The sequence below is a fragment of the Podarcis muralis genome, chromosome 5, assembly GCF_964188315.1.
Source record: "Podarcis muralis chromosome 5, rPodMur119.hap1.1, whole genome shotgun sequence".
NCBI lineage: Eukaryota > Metazoa > Chordata > Lepidosauria > Squamata > Lacertidae > Podarcis > Podarcis muralis.
This window is the reverse complement of record NC_135659.1, coordinates 13058622-13081081: the sequence shown is the minus strand read 5'-3', so window position 1 is coordinate 13081081 and position 22460 is coordinate 13058622. Positions and strand designations below refer to the sequence as shown.

Genomic DNA, 22460 nt, shown 5'->3' with positions numbered 1-22460 from the left:
TAATCTAGCCACCCAGAGAAGCATTGAAAAATCCATTATGTTTATACTGACACCATCCTATGAGCAGTGACTAAATAAATAACCATAGAATGGAGGTTTTGTAATTATTTTGACATTTCGTCCAAACCAGAAGTACAACAATTTCTGGATCTGGCAATCATACCCTTTTTCTTCATTAGTTAACAAAAACCCCAGATTCAGAAGTTTATTTTTATAGATAACTAAGGTAAATTCAGAATGCAGATTGAGGCCTTTTTGTTAACTTAAACAAGCCAATGCTAAACTGTTACCGAAGTGCCAAATCATTTATCAACCATTTTATAGACCCATTTTCTCAACTAAAATGGGAAAAACAGTGGTAAAATCTACTATCTGTTAGCGCTGCTCTTCAAAGCAAGGTGCTCACTGACACAAGCCAAGCTCCCATTAAAACAAGTAAATAAAAAATGTATCTTAAAAAAATGACATGCTTCTGGAAGACTAGCTCAAGCATATAAATAACAGTAGGCAAGTGTGAATACTCAGCAGTTCTTAACACACACTTGCTGGTTCAAAATAGTGTCATACCTTTGGTAGTATTTTAGAGAAAAATGCTTGCTCCAGCTCAGAAAGATTGATGCGGGGTAGAAATTGCTCTGTCAAGATCCTTAAGACACCTGGGAATGAAAAAAATTAAGAAAGTAAACGCATAATACTAAAAGACCCATTAACAAAACACATTTATTTAATATTAAAACAAATTGTTAATTTCCCAAAAATTCAAGAGTTACACTAGTTTTATCAACTACCATAATACTCCATTCTCATTATTCTGTGGCATTGGTTTGCACAAAGCCTTGTCTGTACATACTCAACGTTGTGAGAACTGAAACTATAGCCATAGATCTTTATAGCTTGTAAAAAGAGAGTAAAGGTATCAAAGATGGACCCAAGGATCAAGCAGTTTCCGAACACCTGCAAGCAATAACTGCTGGTTTCTGGTGCAGAACGATTGTGGTGGGAAACTAGGAAAAAAGCTGTAGGTGCCAAACCAAGTCCCTTACCCTGCTCCCCAGCAGGACGTAACAAAACTGTGTCATGCAACATTAGTGGGGCTTCTTTCTTGGGGCAAAACTCCTAACTAACCAAGAGGCACAATTTCAGTGCATTTTGCCAACCAAGGTGTACCGTATTTTTCGACCTATATGACGCACTTTTTCCCCTCCAAAAATGAAGGGGAAATGTGTGTGCGTCATATGGGGCGAATGCAGGTGCGCACCGACCCCTCTCGCTCTCCAGGCTTCAGGAGAGCCCCAGCGCCAGCCCCACAAGGTCGGGGGACAGCGGGGAGGCGGAATACCGGCATCCCGCTGTCTCCCGATGTGGTTTGGAGGCTGACGGCGGGGAGACACGTACTTCTCCCCGCCGCCAGCACCGCAAGCTCGGGGGACAGTGGGGAGGCGCAGCGCATCTTCCAGCTGTCCCCGGACCTGGTCTGAAGGCTGGCGGCGGGGAGAAGAGCACTTCTCCCCGCTGCCGGCTCCACAAGCGCCTGGGGGGGGATAATTTTTTTTTCCTTTATTTCCCCCCCAAAAAACTTGGTGCGTCCTATGGGCCGGTGCGTCCTATTAGGCGAAAAATACGGTATGTGACTAGGCCGCATCCCATGTTCATGTCTGCAGGAGACATTTCCTGTACAATCACTACCAAACATGGAAGTAAATCCAATGCTTTTTTTTTCTAAAACAAATGTTTAGGGGTACTCTTTTTGACTGAAGAAAATCACTATTTTATAGTGCAAATCGGGGAAAATAAATACAGTAAATGGACAAAAGTACAAAGATTCACAAAATGTTTAGGGGTATACGTACCCCAGAAAAAAAGCACTGAGTAAATCTAACTTAAGTTTGCACGGCATTTACTTACCGATACGCTGGGTCCAGCTATCAGATGTCTGATACATAGAGTACAAATACTAAGGAAAAACTGCATACAGTGGTGCCTCGCAAGACGAAATTAATTCGTTCCGCAAGTTTTTTCTTCTTGCGAGTTTTTCGTCTTGCGATGCACGGTTTCCCATAGGAATGCATTGAAAATCAATTAATGCGTTCCTAGGGAAACCGACTTCAGACCAGGTCCGGGGACAGTCTGTCCCCCGACCTCTTCTGAAGGCTGGGGGGTGGGACAAGGGCTTTTCTTCCCACCCCCAGCATTTTAAAAAACCCCGGGACAGCGGAGGGCTTCTCCGCTGTCCGGGGCGATTTAAAAGCCCCTGGGAAGGCAGGCAGGGGGGACAAAGACTTTTGCCCCCCGCCAGCCTTCAGAAGAGGTCCTGGACCTCTTCTGAAGGCTGGCGGGGGGCGAAAGTCTTTGTCCCCCCTGCCTGCCTTTAAAAGCTCTCCTGGGAAGGCAGGCAGGGGGGACAAAGACATTTGCCCCCCGCCCTCCTTCAGAAGAGGTCCAGGACCTCTTCTGAAGGCTGGCGGGGGCGAAAGTCTTTGCTCCCCCCCGCCTGCCTTCAAAAGCTGTCCGCCAAGGCTTCGCGGACCTCTCCGCAAGCAGCGGCAGCGCTGCCGCTGCTTGCTGAGTGTTGCCGGCATGCCGAAGCCTGCGCGCGCTGAGATCAGCGCGCCCAGGCTTCGCGGACCTCTCCTGCCTTCAAAAGCCGTCCGGGATAGCGGGAAGCGCTTCCCTGCTATCCCGGACTGCTTTTAAAATGCTGGCGGTGGGGAGCAAAGCCTTTCGGCCCCCGCCAGCCTTCCTGGACCTCTTCTGAAGGCCGGAGGGGGAGGGAAAGCTTTGCTCCCCACCGCTAGCATTTAAAAGAGGTCCCCGGAGATTTCCCTATGGGCTGTCGTCTTGCGAAGCAAGCCCATAGGGAAATTCGTTTTGCGAAGCGCCTCCAAAACGGAAAACCCTTTCGTCTAGCGGGTTTTCCGTCTTGCGAGGCGTTCGTCTTGCGGGGCACCACTGTACTTATGCTGGCAGATAAAAGGCTGGCTCAAAACTATAGTCTTTTATCAACTTTCCCTCTGCTGCGAGGGAACAAAGGTACTTGGTGAATTCACACGGCACACCAATGGCTTTGTTTCCTATTGCGTTCCAACTGTACAGAATGGCACTATACTCAAAAGTTGTTGCTGTTATTAACTAAATTTATACAGATTAGATATAGATATAAAGTAGTAGCAGTTATTATTTATACTCCACCCATCTGGATATATAGATATGGAGAGAGACTGCCCTTCATCCTGAAAAACACAGGGCAGCTTTGTAGTATATAAAAAAACACAAGGTAACAAAACCCGGCTGCCCCAGGACGATGTTGGGTGTGAAAGGACGCAGTAGTGACCCTTAACATTTTCCTTGGGGTAATATTTTGGATTTTTTTAATTATTATTTTGAAGCGATTGCCTTTGCCCCTCCCCCTTTACGTTTTCAAGCTGTTCTTATTTCTAACATGTGTCTTAAAAGGTAGCGACCCTGAGCATTCTCCTTGGGGGTCATATTTTGGATTTATTTTTTTAAAACGATTGCCTTCCAACCCCCCCCCCTCCCCCTTTACGTTTTCAAGCCATTTAGGGAAGCTTTTAATGTTTAACAGACTATTCTATTTTAATATTTTGTTGAAAGCCGCCCAGAGCGGCTGGGGAAACCCAGCCAGATGGCAGGTGGGCGGGGTATAAATAATAAAGTATATTATTAAAACAAAAAAAATTCCTTCCAGTAGCACCTTAAAGACCAACTAAGTTAGTTCTTGGTATGAGCTTTCGTGTGCATGCACACTTCTTCAGATACCTATTTTCGTATACCTATATTCGTATCTGAAGAAGTGTGCATGCACACGAAAGCTCATACCAAGAACTAACTTAGTTGGTCTTTAAGGTGCTACTGGAAGGAATTTTTTGTTTGTTTGTTTTGACTATGGCAGACCAACACGGCTACCTATCTGTAACTGAAAGTATATTATTATTATTATTATTATTATTACTAACCTGAGTCGCGGGGGGGTGGGGTGGTGGACGGGGACTGCGGGGTAGAAATACATTAAATATATATATTTTTAAAGGGTGAGGAGGCCCACGGGAGTCCCGGGCCACGAGGAGGAGTGGAAGGACCCCACAGATTATGGTGGGTGGGATGAGGGGCGTTTATGAGGGGGTTTCTTTCACAAACAGAGAGACACGCTCTCCGCTTCTTCCCCGCCAAGAAAGGATATGATGAGGCGGGGCAAGGCCGTGGGGAGTTGGCCGAGGCCCAGCTCCTCGGCCCGGCCCTCCACCTCCGACAGCGGCGGCGTCTCGGGCTCCACCTGCGACATGATGGCGGCGGCGGCGGCGGCCTGGGATTCCCCTCAGGCGGCGGCTTCGAAGATTCCCCTCAGGCGGCAGCGACGGCGCCGCTCGAATCCGGCGCCCTGGAAGATGAGGCCCAGCCCCTTTCCCGGCATCCCGTCAGGCCTCGCGAGGAAGGAAGGAAGGAAGGCGGGGACGACGACGACGGCGGAGAGGGCCGCGCGCGCGAGGAGCTGAGGCGGCAGCGGAGCCACGCGAGGCCGGCGGGGAAAGAGGCGCCTGGGAGTTAAGGGGAGAAATCCCGGCGGGGCAGGCCTCGCCCCAAAGCCCGCTTTCCCGGCGCTGCGAGTCTTCCTCTTCCTTTTTAAAATAAAAGTCCAACTTGCTGGGCCCAGGCTGTGAACGACGACTGGCAAACCCACCCGAGCCTCCAATTGCCAAAATTGTGAGGGGTGAGAAATGAACAGCGTAAAGCCTTGAAACGCCTCAGTTTCCCGTCCTTGCCTTTCGGTTGCTTTCTGTGCCCGCCCCAGAAAAGGTTATTTCGCCCTTTGCTTAGAGCTTTCCCTAGAAAAGTGCTCGCTAGAAAGAGGAATACTGTATGCATTTTCTAAATAAGGTGCAGCTGTGGCTGTAAGATATATCTATATCCATATAGAGATATAATTTTGTATTTATGATTTTCATTTATGTGCATTTCAGTTAATTTTACAGTCCTATTTCGACCCTCGACTTCCTCCTCTTTCTGCGGTTCCTTAAATTTATTTATTTTTACATTTCCGGCGCACTCCAAATTAACTTGTTCATTTATTCCTCTGCTTTAAATATATGCTCTTAGGAAACGGCAGGTCATTACGACGTGTGAGATATAAATGTTATATACGTTTCAATAATGTTACAATCCTAACATTTTGACCATCGACTTCCTCTTTCTGCGGTTCCTTAAATTAATTTATTTTTACATTTCCGGCACGCTCCAAATTAACTTGTTCATTTATTCCTCTGCTTTATTCCTCTTAGGAAACTGCAGGTCATTTCGACGTGTGAGATATAAATGTAAGTGCGTTTTCACTTGCATGGCATGTATCTACAGTCTATTTCATATTCACATAATAATAATTCTAACGTATGGATTTGCTTCAAAAATGGAAGCTCTTCGAAATATAGAAGATAATTGATCCGCTTTGCGTATTATTCTATATCTCAATTTTTGCAGCGGCTTTCCTGGATTTCAGACAAAGGTGTATTAACAGTATTAACACCTTGGGATGTCTGAGATTTGAACTTGAGACCTTCTGCATGCAAAGCATGTGCTAAAACCCCTGAGCTACACTCATCCCTCTACCCCCCCCCCCTTAAGTTCAAAGTCAAGAGGTGCTGCGTTTTAGGTGGCTCAAGTTTCGAACTCGCACCACTCCTCAGTTGGCAAGAAATAATAGCCTCATCAACTCCAAATCTCAGAATTTGGAAAAAGGATTTCCAGATAGGGATTCTAGGTTGACTCAGGCCGTGAAATGCAGGGGGCATATCTGGGAATTAAGAAGGTGGTGCCTTGCAGATAAAGGATTGGGAGCACAGCCCTGCAAGAGAAGGCTTTGGTGACATGGTGTGAAGCCCCTGGAGAGGGTGCAAAGAATCTGGCTGAACCTTGAAAGGTTTGGGCAGAGTCTCGGTCAACAAGTGAGTGAAGTTCTGTCACTTCTCGGAACCCACAAACATATTTCTTCTCAGACTTGGAGTGTTAGGGGAACCAAGAGCTGCTCACAGTTCTTTTCCACCTCGCTGATGAAACAAACAAGTTAGACAAACAGAAGCCGGGGAAAATTGTGGGGCGGGGGTTGCAATTGGGGTTTATGCAAGAGTACTTTCACATAGTTTTAAAGATGCTGGTGGAGAATGTGGTCACAAACTGATGCCAAATGGGTTAACAGCATACTTAATATTGCTCTTTGCTGTCCCCATAAGCTGAAACGTGATACTTCTGAAAGCAAAGGCATCGGATAGAGGTTGGTTTGGACAAACCTGTCCTCACAAAATAAAAGGACATATTCTGTCCATAATAGTTTGTTTACTTTGAACAGGGCTTCATAAATTTCCTCCCCGCTGGAGCAGTAAAGAGCAGTGTTGGGTACTTTGGGGCACATTTTAACCATCCTCAGTTATCCCATCTCAACATTGTGAAAAACAGTAGTAGTATTTTTATATATAGTAATTGTTTATTAATTTAATTTAGACCTCCCTCACTGGGAGAGCCCAGTGCACCAAACAGGATACACAATATAAAAACAAAGCAAAAACATTTTAAAACTCTTAACAATATTTTTTTAAAAAATGCTATTATCTCTTTACTCTGTCAAATACATTTCTTTTTTCTTTTTAAAGGAGGCTTTTATTCAAAGAAGTAGTGGAGTCTTCATAGTAGAAGATCTCACAGTGAAGACTAGACTGGATCGGAAAACTTCCTATCAGCACAGCACAGCCTACTTCCTTTGGAGTGTCTTCGCGCTTCATGCTTTGCGTATAAACTCTTAATTTTACATACTTTGCAGGAAAATGGCATTTCAGTTCAACTTCTCTATTGACAGTGCAGCAGAAAACGGAATAGAGGCAGTTGGGAATGGAATGCAGGAATTGGTACAGGAGTCTTTAGTCATTTTGGACAAGCAAGAGAACACTACAGGAAAGAGTAAGGAGGTTTCCTCAGAAGAAACAATATTAAACCAGGAGGATTTATTAGAAATCCCTGCTAATGTGGCAGGCAACAGCTTTTTGAGTAAAAGCAACATTATGCCTAAAGAAGGGTTGTGCCTTAAATGTGCCAAAGAACATAATCTCCCTGAAGATTTCCAGAAATTGTTTAAAAACAAAGTTGTGGGGACCCTCCTTCCAGGTACACGCTATGCAAATATTTCTGTGGTGGAGACAGCACCCTCTGAAAACGCTGTTGGGGAAGACATTGTGTCACAAAGTGTTTCTTCTCATTCTGACCTAATCACAGGTGTCTATGAAGGAGGTCTGAAGATCTGGGAGTGCACCTTTGATCTCATGGATTATTTGTCAGAAGCTGAAATTCAGTTTGCACACAAGTTGGTTTTGGACCTTGGCTGTGGGGCCGGGTTGCTGGGAATAGTTGCATTAAAAAGAAATGCCGAACAGGTCCATTTTCAGGACTATAACAGCACTGTGATTGAAGAACTAACCATGCCTAATGTATTGGTCAACTGTGCTAATCAGGGTGATGATGTTGAAGACACTGAGCTTTCTCTAAAACAATGTCCAAAGAAGGACTTTACCCAAGACTTGTTTTCTAAATGCAAATTCTTTTCAGGGGAATGGTTAGAGTTTAGTAATCTTCTATTAAATGGCAGTAAGCCTTTAGCAAAATATGATCTCATACTCACCTCTGAGACTATTTATAATCCAGACTACTATGAGGCTTTGCATGAAACACTTTTAAAATTACTGAGAATTAATGGGTGTGTTTATTTAGCTAGCAAAGCACATTACTTTGGATGTGGAGGTGGGGTCCACCTTTTTACAAAATTTATTGAGGAGAAAAATGTGTTTAAGTCTAGAATTGTTAAAGTTATTGACAAAGGCCTAAAGCGTTTCATTATTGAGCTGGTTTTTAAGAAATCCTGTTAACGGGCTCAATGTGTTAGTAAATACTTTATTGTTGTTTTGCTTTCATGCAGCTCTTACAGTAAATTGCTAACATTTTTCTTGATTTATGGTTGTGAATTTGTTCCCTGATCCTATTGCTTCTGCATCTACAGAGTCTTTGCTAGAAATTATCATATTCTTTAAAAAAAAAAAACAGTTTTGAGAATACACAATGCTTTCTTGATGTCTGCAAGATCTCTTTTGTTGACTGAACTTGGTCCAACAATTTTTTTGTTTATTTATTGATATCTCAATACATATACAGTGGTACCTCGGGTTACATACACTTCAGGTTACATACGCTTCAGGTTACAGACTCTGCTAACCCAGAAATAGTACCTCAGGTTAAGAACTTTGCTTCAGGATGAGAACAGAAATTGTGTGGCGGCGGTGCAGCAGCAGGAGGCCCCATTAGCTAAAGTGGTGCTTCAGGTTAAGAACAGTTTCAGGTTAAGAACGGACCTCCGGAACGAATTAAGTACGTAACCAGAGGTACCATTGTACAAACTGTTTATATAACATTACATATACATTATACTTGTAAATTCACATTTTTCATTTCCTTATGTATCAACATTTAGTCATTTATTACTTCTTGTCTTTACCCTATGTCTTCCCTCTACCCATGCATGACTTCCTAATTTTTATTTTATACCTTTATTGTTGTGATTGTATTCTTGTATCTTAATAATTAAACATGCATTCTTTTATATCTATTTAAATTCACTTTGTGAGATCAGTCTATACATATCAATTAATTTTTGTTGGAGCATCTTTTCATCATGTATTCGTCTACACACTTCCATTCCTGTTTGAGATTTTGGTTAGATTGCATTCTAATTGTTGCCGTCATTTTTGCTAATTCAATCATTTCAAAAAATTTATGTTGCCAATCTGCCACTGATAGTACTTCTTCTGATTTCCAATTTTTAGCAACCAATAACCTAGCGGCGGCTGTTGCATATAGAAAAAAAATCTCTTCATGTTTTGGGGGATGTCATTTGTTATGATTCCTAAAAGGAATGCTTCTAGCTTTTTACCAATTGTTATTCTGAACATTCTTTTCAATTCCTCATGTATATTTCCCCCCAAAAAAATTAATTTTATCACATCCCCACCAGACATGATACAAAGATCCCTCTAATACCTTACATCTCCAACACAAATCCGATGTCAATTTATAAATTTTGGCTAGTTTTACAGGGGTTAAATACCACCTGTAAAACATCTTCATAATATTTTCTTTGATAGTAATACATGTGGTGAAATTAATATCTGATTTCCAAAGTTTTCCCCATTGATCTAATGGAATCGCGTATCCGTAATCCTGTCCCCACTTGATCATTACTTCTTTAATTTGTTCATCTTTGAGTTCCCATTCAAGTAGTAAATTATACATTTTTGATAGATTCTTTTTGGAATTTTTCAAGAGTTCTAACTGGAATTTTTATTCTTCTTTTTGGAAACCAATTTTATTATCAGAGTTAAATTTATCATATAATTGATGATATTTTAGCCAAGTGGTACAAAACTGTTTTAAGTTCTTCATAGGGTTTCAGTTTCCTTGCTCTTCCTTTAAGTTGCTTGTACGTTACTTCTAATTTTTCCATATTTTTCTTTTTTATTGATACCATTTCAAGTGGAGCTGCCCACCAGTGGGGCTTTGGTTCTAGTAACCTGTAACATTTCCTCCATACTTTGATATGAGAGTTTCTTATTATATGGCTCATAAATACTTGATGGACCTCTGTTTTATTATCTAGGAGATAAGCATATCTCCCAACAATTATTTTTTTTACCTATTTTGTCTAGATTGACACTGCTTCTACAATAATGTTGTATGCATATGTTCAAATCAAATGAACACATAGATTCATTTTACACAAAGGTAAATCTAGCCAGGAGTACCAAGGCAGATGCATTTGTAAGCAGAGCTAAATAGTAACAGCTGTCCTATGTGTCCTTTGCCAATGATAATCAAGAGTATGCTAATATTTTTGCTTAAGCTTCTGCTAGAGATGTGGATTCCCCTCACAGCTACAGTTGCCTGGGAAGAAGGGATGGCTGCTAAAGTACAGTACTGCTTTATATAGTGAAGATGGAGCTTCAGTGCTCAGTGTTGTTTTATGAGCACCTCTGGAAACACATACGTGGAAAAGCCGCAAACAATTTGCAATACTAATAAATGGTTCTTTTTCTTTTCTTTTTACACACAGCCCTGATGGCCTGCATGCATGTGCCATCAGTCTTCTACAGTTCTCGGCATGTTCAGTCCCTCTTCCCAAGGAGCTCTGGGAAGGGAATAGAGATTTCTTAACCATACTCAGCATCTTGAACAGACTACAATTCCCAGGATTTTAGGGGGGAAGCCATGACTTTATAATGATATACGGTCTTTTAATGTATATTGTGGATAGAACCGTAGTGATGGTGGCATTTTCTCCACACCCACTTTTGATGGCCTTTGAGCAAGACTTAAGCCCCCTTTTTATATTATGCTGGCAGTGTAGTAATAATAATAATAATAATAATAATAATAATAATAATAATAATAATAATAATTTATTATTTATACCCCGCCCATCTGGCTGAGTTTCCCCAGCCACTCTGGGTGGCTTCCAATCAAGTGTTCAAAACAATACAGCATTAAATATTAAAAGCTTCCCTAAACAGGGCTGTCTTCAGATGTCTTTTAAAAAGAAGAAAGCTGCTTATTTCACATCTCAGACCTCAGCATGTTAAATTTTAAAGTTCATGACAGTACAATTGGAAAAAGATGGAACCAGTATGGCTTGCTTGGAAGGACTGTCAGGAGAAAGCCTCTATCTAAAAAGGAACATGGCAACAAGGCTTTGGTTTGCAAAGTTGCAACGGAGCAAACAACAAGACTTCTGGAACAAGGCCCTTTGGACAGACGAAAACAAGATGAAGATACTCGACAATAATGCACAGCGTCACATTTGGCAACGCAGGTGACGCTGTGGGTTAAACCACAGAGCCTAGGGCTTGCCAATCAGAAGGTCGGCGGTTCGAATCCCCATGACAGGGTGAGCTCCCGTTGCTCGGTCCAAGCTCCTGCCAACCTAGCAGTTCGAAAGCATGTGAAAGTGCAAGAAGATAGATAGGTACCACTCCGGTGGGAAGGTAAACAGTGTTTCTGTGAGCTGCTCTGGTTCACCAGAAGCGGCTTAGTCATGCTGGCCACATGACCCGGAAGCTGTACGCGGGCTCCCTCAGCCAATAAAGCGAGATGAGCGCTGCAACCCCAAAGTCGGCCTAATGGTCAGGGGTACCTTTACCTTTGGCAAAAACCAAACAGCATATCAGCAAAATCGCCTCATGCCAACTGTCAAGCACGGTGGTGGAGGGGTAGTGATTCTGGCTTGTTTTGCAGCCACAGGACCTGGGAACCTTGCAGTCATTGAGTCACCATGAACTCCTCTGTACTGTATACCAAAGTATTCTAGAGTCAATGTGACGGCAGCTGAAGCTTGGATAAAATTGGGCCATGCAACAGGACAAGGAGCCCAAGCACACCAGCAAATCTACAACAGAACAGCTGGAAAAGAAAAGAATCAAGGTGTCGCAATGGCCCAGTCAAAGTCCAGACCTCAACCTAATTGAAATGTTGTGGTGGGACCTTAAGAGAGCTGCGCATAAACAAATATGATGGCACAAACCTCAATGAACTGAAGCAACTTGAAGAAGAGTGTGCCAAAATTCTTCCACAATAATGTGAGAGACTGATAAAACCAGGCATGGCCAAACTCGGCCCTCCAGCTGTTTTGGGACTACAACCCCCATCATCCTTAGCTAACAGGACCAGTGGTCAGGGATGATGGGAACTGTAGTCCCAAAACAGCTGGAGGGCCAAGTTTGGCCACCACTGGATAAAACCATACAGAAAACCATTCCTTCAAGTTATTGCTGCTAAAGCTGGTTCTGCAACCTATTGAATCATAAGGTGTACATAGTTTTTCACACATGGCGTCTCCATTTTGGCTTTACTGTATTTCTGTTAAATAAATCATGGCACAGTGTGATATGTGTTGTTGTTCATCTGAGGTTATATTTACCTAATTTTAAGACCTGCCAAGGAACAGGCGATTGTTATTATGTCCTCATATGTAAAACCACAGAATTCAAAGAGGGTGTGCTTTCTTTTTCCCATGACTGTAGTTTTTACTTCGTACTGTGTGAAGAAGTACAGTGGTACCTCGGGTTAAGTACTTAATTCGTTCCAGAGGTCTGTACTTAACTTGAAACTGTTCTTAACCTGAAGCACCACTTTAGCTAATGGGGCCTCCCAGTTCTCATCCTGAAGCTAAGTTCTTAACCCAAGGGACTACTTCCAGGTTAGCGGAGTCTGTAACCTGAAGCATATGTAACCTGAAGCGTATGTAACCCAAAGTACCACTGTATTAGGATAGTATTTATTGAACAAAACTATATTCAGGCTTTCTCAATATCGATTTCAATGGAAACAGACAAACAATGGAAAATTGTCTGCACCAAGTAAGTAACCCAAGGTACCACTGTACTTTATTTGGTCTGTTCCAAATGCAGTCAGTTTTCACTCTACATCTGGCTCAGAGATGCACATTTCTTGGAAGAAAGCCAGCCTGGTTTCATTTTATTTCCAGTAACCAAACAGGACACTGAAGTGGTATAAGCCTTGTTGGAAATTAGTGCAGGAAGGAAAAGGGGCATAGTTCAAATTGGACAAGCATTTGCCTAGTTTAGTCACCTGGGCTGGGTTGTGTTAAGTGTTGATCTGCTGATGGCAGGAACTGAATCTAAATTTAGATTGAAGAAACCACTGAGGCAGTTTAACAGCTACTTAAGATTAAGTACTGGAGTAAGACAGTAGGTAGTTGGAAATGCATTTAGTGCTATTATCTGAGAAAAACTTTTTAGAATCCAGTGTGAATGCCTAATCCTACTTTAATTATCACATGAAGAATATATCCAGAATTCACTGTTGAAGGATTTTGCATTTATATTTGTTAATTAAATATTTGGAGGCCAGTTTCTTGTTCTGTTGTTGATGTTCCTTTGAACTGCGCTTCAGATGATGTGGGCCTTCTGGGCACTCTCAATTTTGCAATTGGGCAGAAGAGTCCACTGTTTGCCAAACAGGTATCAAGACATAACAAGCATCTCACATAGCATATAAAACATGGGGAAGCCTATATTGAAACAGCCCCAATAAGATAGTATCTTCAAGCCCAATTCAGGGAGAAGAAATAATTGTTGAAGAAGCTAAACTAAAAGCACATTCAGACAGGAACCTCATAAACTCTGAATCGAAAGAAGTGTTTCAGGAGAAAAGACAAATCCCACCCAGTCATTTTCTACAACCCACTCCTTTTCTATCCACGCTACAAGATCCCAGGTGACTGCACAGTCTGCAGTGGTTTCTGCCAAGTCATGGGGGTTTGATAACTGGTTTGATGTGATCAACCCAGCTGGGACAAAGTCATTTCCCAGGGCCTTACTGCTCTTCAGGTTTCTAATTAATACACAGACTTCTTCTACCATAACCGGAGTAAAGTGGAAGTTTTGTCAGCTCTGCAGAGTAATCATCACAAATAGGGGAAATTGTCAGTAAATACTGTTTTAAAATGGTTCTCCCATACTTGGGCTGGGAAAATGCAGCTAGGGTTCCAGGCAAAGTTCCTTTGGTCCCTACTTCAGGTTCCAAACTGTGTTCCTAATTCAATTCTATTTCTGAACACATGTGAATGCGCACTTTCCATCAAAGTGTGGTAGGCTCCCTTGAAATACTGATTAAAGATTTCGGTATTTGGCCTGGGAAAGGGATTACTGTGGCGGGAAAGTAAACAGTGTTTCTGTGCAATCTGGCTTCCGTCACCGTGTTTTGTTTGCCAGAAGTGGTTTGGTCCTGCTGGCCACGACCGGGAAAGCTGTCTGTGGACAAACGTTGGCTCCCTCGGCCTGAAAGTGAGATGAGCACCGCAACCCCATAGTTGCCTGTGTCTGGACTTAACCGTCCAGGGGTCCTTTACCTTTTAAGTTTAACCAATGGAGTCAATCAGCTCATGGTCAAAAACTATGGTCTGAAAAGCCTTATCAGCTGAAAAGCCTTATCAAAATAGACTGTTTATATTCTACTACACTGTGGGCTGTATGAACAAGGCAGGCATCAGTTAATTAAATCCTTATTGGTAAATTTACCTAGAAATTCTGATACCTTCTGTCTCAAGTATCTTCTCAAAGGTAAGTCAAATGATATTACCGTGGCAAAATTTCTCTCGGAGGTAATAAGAAAAAGAAATCAACATGCTCTGGATAAAACATAGTGACTGCATTAGAATCTTTTCCCTGTATCTGCTGCATTTTGCTTTCAACGCTGTTTTTTGTGGGGTTTTGGACCATAATATATAATGTTCGTGCGATATATGTTTTCTCCTTTAGCGGCGGAAAGCAAAATTGACTAGGAAGTTCAGTAGCAGTATCACCCCAAGGGGGGACCTTTGCCAGTGCCAGACAGAAGACAAATTGGGGAAAAAAACCTTTCCCAGAGGTGTGCTTCAACAGAAATAAAGCTGAGGCAGCAATGTTTCTGAATAGCAGTAACTGTCAGGGGTCCTTTACCTTTTTTACCAGTTGTTGGAAACCACAGGAGGGGAAGAGTGCTCTTGTGGTCAGATCTTGCTTGCTGGTTTCCCATGTGCAACTGGTCAGCAGCTGCAAAAACAGGATACAGGCCTAGATGGGCCATTGGCCTGATCCAGCAGGTTCTTCTTAAAAGTAGTTGCACCATGTTTTCAATCAACAGTGATGTTCTTACATGCCCTGAGAGTTGAGAGAATGACATGCAGTCCCTAATCTGCCTAGATTGCTTGGATTTAGATGAAGGACCTGTGGTCCTTCAGATGCTGATTGATGGACTGCAACACCCATAATCTCTGAACAGTGGCAATGCTGCCTGGGACTGCTGGAGCTGGGAGTACAATAACTTCTAGAAGTCACAGGTTCCCCACCTCTGCTTTAGAGACTGGAGTAAATTACCAGTAACAAGAACTCCCTTGTGTACTTGAGGCACAAGAGCTCTGCAAAGTCTACCTTGTGCCACTCCTTCAGGTTCTGAAATGCAGATGAAAAGGGGAAACGATCAGCTGATTCCATAGGTGAAGGTAATCTTAGGTAGAAATCGACTGCCTGGATTTGGGAGACTTCACCTTGACTGCCAGCATGGACTGCATCTTCAAGACATTATTTTTGGAACGCATCCCCTTTTAGAGTGAATTTTGAAAAATATTTTCTGCAATCCATAAAGTGGCCAAGCATTTGCCCAGACCCATTTTTATTTTCGTGGACTTTTTAAAAAATTATCTTGTTCAGCTTTTTACCTTTGAAATGCTTAGATTATTTTAATAAATTATCTTTACTGCTACAAGGCTCTGCTACTAGAGGTTAATTCCACATTCTATCCCTACCCAAACTAGTTCTGGATCACGTTACTAGGGATTGAACCTATCATAAGTTTTTTAAAAACTGTTTTAGGCTTAATAATTATTGGGATACTATCTGGACCTTTAAAAAGTATACTGTATTGGTAACCCTAAGGCCTAAACTAACAAGTAGGGGCAGTCTGTTGAGTTAGATGTGTTTTGTGTCCTTTTAAAATGGATTGATCCCTGAATTTTAGGATGCATGCTTGCCTCAAGGCCTCTCACCATCAATTTGCAAATCCATGAACAGAATTCTTAGGCTTTGACCTAATACGTCCACCATGCCCACTGTAGTCCTTATGCCATTAGAAGTCAGAAACGGACCAAGCTTTGCTCCTTGGCTCTTAGTGCCCAGGGGATGTTCTCCCATCCATGATCCTTCTCCCCTCAGTAAGAAATGCAGGGTGAAGTTGGATTCTCGTTCTCTGTCCAAGAAGCATAAAGAATTGTTGATACTGCAGCCACTTGAGCCACAACCTTCCCCCTTCTCCCTATCTAATCAAGCAGATAAGGAAAAGTTGATCTCCGCTCTATGATTAATAAAGTTCCACCAACTAGAAAGGGCTTCCACAGGAAAGATGTAGACAGAACTCAAGAATCTATTTCACGCCATGAAAGTACTGTACTGTATTCCCATTCACTAAGAGCAGACTAAGCTCTACAGTACATTGTTTTTAAACTGATCACACCACTTTGGGTTAGGTTGTGGGTAGGAATTGCCTCTTACAATATTTAAAATGCTTATAGTGGAATTTCACAAGATCAGAAGTACTTTTAAAACGTTTTTTGAATCAAGCACCAACAAATTCAGTCAAAGTTTTTATTCAGCATTAAGCTAAATACATTACACATTTTGGTGGAAGCTTAGAATTATGTTGAAAAGAACCAAGAACAAACTGACTTTAAATTTTAGACTGCAAAGCAACGGTTCACTAGTCATCTGAACAACTAATGTCATAATCCTTAAACGTTTTCTTCAGTATTGCCACAGTCATGGAATGATCAGCTTTACCATATGCCTGTAGGAAAGAAGAATGCACAAAATTATTACTCCTAAAGAGAAAATGTGTGTGCTAAAGATTCTTGCTAGAATTTCTTCAAATAATAGTAATAATAATAATTTATTATTTATACCCCGCCCATCTGGCTGGGCTTCCCCCCCAAAAATATTAAAATACTCTAATACACCAAACATTAAAAGCTTCCCTAAACAGGGCTGCCTTCAGATGTCTTCTATAAGTCTGGTAGTAGTTGTTCTCTTTGACATCTGGTGGGAGGGCAGACAACATATGATTACCAATCTCATTTTTCATTTGTTTAATAAGTACCTAAGTGCACCACATCGTTTTTATCAATTGGGATCTTTTCTCTCTGTTCTCTACCCAAAAGGCCAGATTACTCCCCCCCCCCCTATGATAGTAAGACATGCTTGGGAAACGAAAAGAAAAATGAGGGAGGAAAATCTCTCCTGTGCTATCTCCAAGAGTAGTGGGGAAAACAAGTGCAGTAAGAATATATAACAGTTCCTACACCATCCTAAATCCGTATTAGGGCAATCAAAATTTAACAAAACCATTTACAAGCTTTTAAGATCTCCAAAACTCTTCCTCATGCTAGATATTCGAGAGGTTTTTTGTTTTGTTTTGTTTTTTTGAAGCTCATTTAAAATTGTGGTAAGACTGGCTCTCCCTTGCATGTGAAAAGTCTGGACCTCTTATTAGCAACCTTTAAATAGCCAATATAGTTGTAGATGCTGGACTTCAGCAAACCAGTCTTGACTGATTCTGTGGCTCTTCTCACAGGTCATTTTACTAGCTTGTTTTAGGATGCTGTCACCTGCCCTGAGCTTTTGTAGCAACTTAATTTAAAAAATGTATTTTCATAGGGATTTATTTTGAAGAATTCGATATTTTATTCATAAAGCTTTAAAATAATACAAGTAATTTCTTGTTTCCTGTAAAAGTATATTTCTTAGTGGATTATGAAATGACTGACATTCACATACTAAACAAATATTCAAGTTCTTTCAGTATTATGTAATTCGTAAAATTGTCTGCTTCTTCTCAGAGACCAATATGAAACACATTTTTGTGACATTATCATTAATTACTAACATATTTGCAAAGTGAATCGTCATATTTAGAAACTGGATGTATACAACACTTACTGGAGAAACACCAGATACATGGATTTTTTTGTCTCTGCTATTGTGCTCAATTTTTCCTCCTCCAAGACACTTGCACATACAGCCCATCTTTTCCATTTCAGAACATATCTTTTCATATATGTGATCTACAAAACAATGATAGTACTAAGAATACCTTATAAAAATAAAGGTGGAAATACCTGAAGTACAAAAATAATTATGCCTCATTTGAACGTTAGCATTTAATACGTTACAACTATACAGATTTGGAGCATTTTTAACATGGGTGGTTCAGGCCGAAAGACGTCAGGAATTATTACAAAGGTCGGTGCTCCTCATCTTTTCTTATTTAGCAATTGAGGGGAAAACCCCCACTAGAATAGAGAAATTCAGTGACTAGTTGTACTTGAGCCTGGGAGAACCGCATTATTGGATTTCACTGAATGGCCATGGGCAAGCGTACAGTATTTTATTCTCAGTCCATCTTCTGTAAAATGGCATTAGCAGTGACTTACTTCCTAGGATTATCAGAAGAATAAGGTATGGTTGTAAAGGACTTTTGAGTGATTCAAGTTGTGTGTTCAATATGGGATTAGTGCTACTCATGCGTTAAGATTTCCACAGTATCTCACTGTCAATACCATCAAAATCCCAGTCTGTATCTCCCTCCCTCCCCAATTTCGTCCAAATCTACCCTTTCTAGGGGAAGGTTCAGTACATTAAACAAAACCTGTTATTTATGACCCAATTGTGATATTTCGCTGACCCATTTTTACAGCATTACACCCCTATCTAAAAGCACCTTTTCACTAAAAGCACCTTTTTATTGAACGTTCTGGAAGATTGAAATGTTTTCCTACTGGTTTCTCTGTCTTGTGATTCCTGATGTCAGATTGGAATCACAAGACAGAGAAACCAGTAGCACACTTCAATCTCCCAGGACATTCAGTACAAGATCACAGAGCAGCTGTCTTATTACAAAGGAATTTCAGAAATAGACGAGAGAAGTTGCTGAATTACAACTTATTACTAAACTATGGAGACCAGGTCTGAATAGAGATACTGGATTCTTGTCTCATTATACATGCTAAAGCTATTTTTTGTCATCTGCATACTATCCCTTGCTTTTTCCTATACCCATTGAGTCAATCACCCATCTCCTACTACTTCTGAAAAATACTCCACCCCACTATATACAAGGGTCTGGTGACTTCTGTTTCAGTGTATCTGAAGAAGTGTGCATGCACACAAAAGCTTATACACAGAACAAACTTAGTTGGTCTCTAAGGTGCTACTGGACAATTTTTTTATTTATTTCTACTGCTATATGTAATACGCTGGGCAGCTAAACAGGTGTATTCAGGCCGGCTCAAAATAAGGAAAAATATCGGGGGGTTCGGATGGTTCCCCACCCCCCTTTAAAAAAGCATTTTAGGAACATATAGGGGGTTGTGAAGGCATCTTAACACTTTCCTTTAGGGCAGGAGTTTCAAATTTTAATAATAGTTTATTATTTAAACCCCACCCATCTGGCTGGGTTTCCCTAACTTTATACCTGCATTAGTTCATACTCTTGTACGTGAACCATACATATGGCCTAGTATTTAAGTCTTCTAACTGGGACTACAAAGTTTATCATATTTCAATTTATTTTGGGATCTCTCCCCCGCCCTTAAAAGAAACAATCATACTTCCATTTTCTAGTGTTTGTAGTACCCCGCTGGACTCCAGTGCATCAAATTTCATTTTTCTAGGTGTCACAGAAGTCCTGAATTATCCCCAGCCAAGGTGCTGGCAAGTGTATTTATGCAAATCTTCAGCAAGCAGAAAGAAGCCCAGCCATGTTCCGTCTTCCCACAAGCGAGACAAAGCAACAGAACAAAAATTGCTGGGTGGCAACGCAGACACACGTTTGCACTCTTCTTCCAACAGGCTTTGGGAAACTAACAGACTTTTATTTAAAGGGTGGACACCATGCCGTTTTTATTGTAATTATGTTTTGGGGGGTGGGGCAAAATAAAAGTTGTTGATCTTTTGGGGGGGAATGTCCCCACCAGGGCATGGGCATAACCAGGATATTTGCTAGGTGGGGCAGGCCTTTTATTGGGGGGGCCCAACCTGTTAGCTGTGCATTTTTATTGATATAAAAATCATTGGCTACGCCCATGTTACACGGGGGGGGGGGGGGGCTCAGGCTTCTGCCAGGGCAGTGGTGGTGCAGAACCTCGTTAATTATTTTTTAGCACCCTTCAGTAATTTTTGAGGCTCAGGGGGGAGCCCATATTCAAATGGTTTAAATCAGACTTTCTCAACCTGTGGGTCCCCAGATGTTGTTGAACTACAACTCCCATCACCCCTAGCTAGCAAGGCCAGAGCTCAGGGATGATCAGATGTAGTCCAACATCTGGGGACCCACATGTTGAGAACCAGTGGTTTAAATGGACGGTATATCTGTTATCTGTGGGTGTTTGTTTTTTTTAAATATATTGTCGCCACCTCCACCCCACCAAATGTTTCTGTATCTGTGTGGCTTTTTTTAACTCCCCCCCCACACACACAATTTCTAGCTGTTATTTTTATCAATGGTTTTTAGAAATCAGGCATAGGCAACCTTTGGCCCTCCAGATGTTTTGGTCTACAACTCCCATGATCCCTAGCTAACAGAAACAGTGGTCAGGGATGGTGGGAGTTGTAGTCCAAAACATCTGGCGGCCCAAAGGTTGCCTATGTCTGTTTTAAATGATTGTCCCCCACCTCTCACTCCCTGCCCAGTTTGTTACTTTTTTGCTTTAAAAAATGGTTCTCTCCCCCCAAATGTTTCTAGCTATTATTTTTATCTGTGGTGTTTTTTTTAATCATTTCCCCTCCCCCAACCTCTTCCCCGCCGCAAAATGTTTCTAGATACTATTTTTATCTGTGGCTTTTTTATGATTTCACCTTCCTGACCCCCGCCAAATGTTTCTAGCTGTTATTCTTTTATCTCTTAAAGAGTCCCTAATAACAATTCGCAAAGTGGTGGATTGAGCGAGAAACGCTTATGTCTTATTTCCCAATTTGTGAGCCGCCTGGCCGGGGGGGTGCGAAGGCGTCGTGTAAAATCTCATCTCTCACTGTGCAACTCGGCGGAAGCGGTCCCCCTCACGATGTCTCTGCACTCGCCGCCACGGCTTGGGCTGCCGCCGCCGCGGCTTGGGCTGCCAATGCGGCCGGGACTGCAGCCTTCTTGGCCACCACTTTGGCCACCGCCTTGGCCGCTGCCTCCGCGCTGCACCCGCACCAGGATGTACTTGAAACAGCCGTCGGAGTCGATCTCCACCTCGGCCAACTCGCCCGCAAAGCAGCCCGATTTAGGCGGCGACGACGACGCCATGGCCCAGCTCTGCCCAAAGGGAGAGTAGCGCAGGATACCTCCCGCCCCCCACTAGCCCCGCTTGCGCGCAGAGAGAAAACGACGAGCGAGGTGAAAACGGCGCCTCTCTTTCCCTCACTCCCCTCAGGAATAGCCTCGCTCGGAATGGAGACAAACGGCCCTCGCAGAACGGCGAGCGCTCATTGGCTCACGCCTTACCGCGCGAGTCCCTGGTTGGACAGAAAGCGCGCGAAGGGCCGTTAGAAAGATTCGAGTAACGGTCGGCACCTCTGTGGCGGTTTTTTTTGGCGCGCTCGCGCGCGTGGTTGCCGTTGGCGCGTTGGTTTTCTTTAGCTTTTTTTTGTCGTTTTTGAAAAATAAATTCTCTATTTAAAAAAAAATATATTATTTAGTTTTTACAGATTTTGACAGTTCACAAACAATTACCAAACAACCAAAATAAAAAGAATCTCGAAGAATTTCCTGAACTTCCCTCCTGCCCTTTGTGGGTCTTTATATTAACCTTTCCCTCATGCATCTTGTCTGTTCATCCAAATCTTTTAAAAGTCCAAACGCAAAAAAAAATCAACATTAAACTACAAGTGTCATTCGAATCCTAATAATTTCAAGAATCAGAAGAAAGATTCTTCTCACTCTTCTTCAACATTACACTACAAATATAATTCCATTTCAACTAATAATTTCAATTGTTTGCAATGGTTTTTAAGGTAAATTATACATTTTCCCCATTCCTTATTGAAATTTTGGTCTAAAAAAATTATACTTTTCAAGTTTATACATTTCACTAATTTTATAATCATTATGACATTTCAAAACTTGACTTCCTTCCCCCACTTTCTGTGGTTCCTTAAATTTATTTTAAATATCTTCTGCATATCCAAATTAACTTAATTTGTTCATTTATTCGTCTTCTTTAAATATATACTCTTAGGAAACAGCAGGTTATTACAATAATCCTGCCAATGTTTTTATCTGCTTACAATTTATCTGTAAATAGTCAATAAACCATTTCCACTTTGTTAAAAAAAACATTATTTTGATTTCTTATTCTCCCAGTAAGTTTCACCATTTCTGCATATTCTATAAGTTTTTGTATCCATTCTTCCTTTGCTGGGACTTTTTTCCATTTTTTTGTCTTCCTGGTTTCTGATCCTTCTGGTCATTTTTTGACAAATTGGCATAGTCCATCAACTTTGAATCTGCCATTCTTCTCTGAAGAAGAATGATTTTGTTTTGTTTTGTTTTGCTTTGCTTTGTTTTGTTTTTTGACACTAAAAGCTGCCTTGTGGTCTTTGGGTGAAGGGTGGTGTTTAAGACAAATAAATAAATGCATAAATGAATGAATGAATAAGCAAGCTCACAGAACAGGTTACTGTACTTATTTGGGTATCCTATGCAGTGTGGCACATTTATTTACCTCAGAGTAAATAGTGCTTAGGGCTTAAAATAAATAAATGAAGGAATGGCTTCCTTCCCCAAAATTTTGAAAGTTTTGCACCATTATGTTACAGAGACTGTAAATACTATTA

General features: G+C 41.7%; 3 protein-coding genes across 7 annotated transcripts in view; 1 reads left to right on the top strand and 2 right to left on the bottom strand.

The window, feature by feature from the left end:
* Positions 1-4411, bottom strand: part of FIRRM (FIGNL1 interacting regulator of recombination and mitosis) — a 35310-nt gene extending 30899 nt beyond the window's left edge. For both annotated transcript variants that reach the window (XM_077928293.1, XM_077928294.1), the window contains exons 1-3: positions 4200-4411; positions 1906-1946; positions 568-656 (exon numbers count right to left, since the gene is read on the bottom strand). In XM_077928293.1, the coding sequence (XP_077784419.1) occupies positions 568-656; positions 1906-1946; positions 4200-4300 (231 nt within the window). In that variant the 5' untranslated portion in view covers positions 4301-4411. The remainder of the gene's footprint in view (positions 1-567; positions 657-1905; positions 1947-4199) is intronic.
* A 61-nt stretch (positions 4412-4472) lies between these two features.
* On the top strand, positions 4473-8653 carry METTL18 (methyltransferase 18, RPL3 N3(tau)-histidine). Of its 4 annotated transcripts, none has more exons than XM_028732462.2 (3): positions 4473-4719; positions 5295-5330; positions 6657-8653. In XM_028732462.2, the coding sequence occupies exon 3, from the start codon at positions 6828-6830 to the stop codon at positions 7917-7919; it is 1092 nt and encodes a 363-aa protein (XP_028588295.2). In that variant the 5' UTR covers positions 4473-4719; positions 5295-5330; positions 6657-6827; the 3' UTR covers positions 7920-8653. The 4 variants fall into 4 exon arrangements, with proteins under 4 accessions (XP_028588295.2, XP_028588293.2, XP_028588294.2 ...); XM_028732460.2 differs by having other exon boundaries at positions 4473-4726; XM_028732461.2 differs by having other exon boundaries at positions 4473-4812.
* A 7568-nt stretch (positions 8654-16221) lies between these two features.
* LOC114598606 (14 kDa phosphohistidine phosphatase-like) lies at positions 16222-21072 on the bottom strand. The gene is made up of 3 exons (XM_028732466.2): positions 20673-21072; positions 17583-17707; positions 16222-16434 (listed from the first exon to the last, which is right to left on the bottom strand). Exons 1-3 carry the CDS (start codon positions 20929-20931, stop codon positions 16348-16350), a joined length of 471 nt encoding a protein of 156 aa, XP_028588299.2. The 5' UTR covers positions 20932-21072; the 3' UTR covers positions 16222-16347.
* Between the last annotated feature and the right edge of the window lie 1388 nt (positions 21073-22460).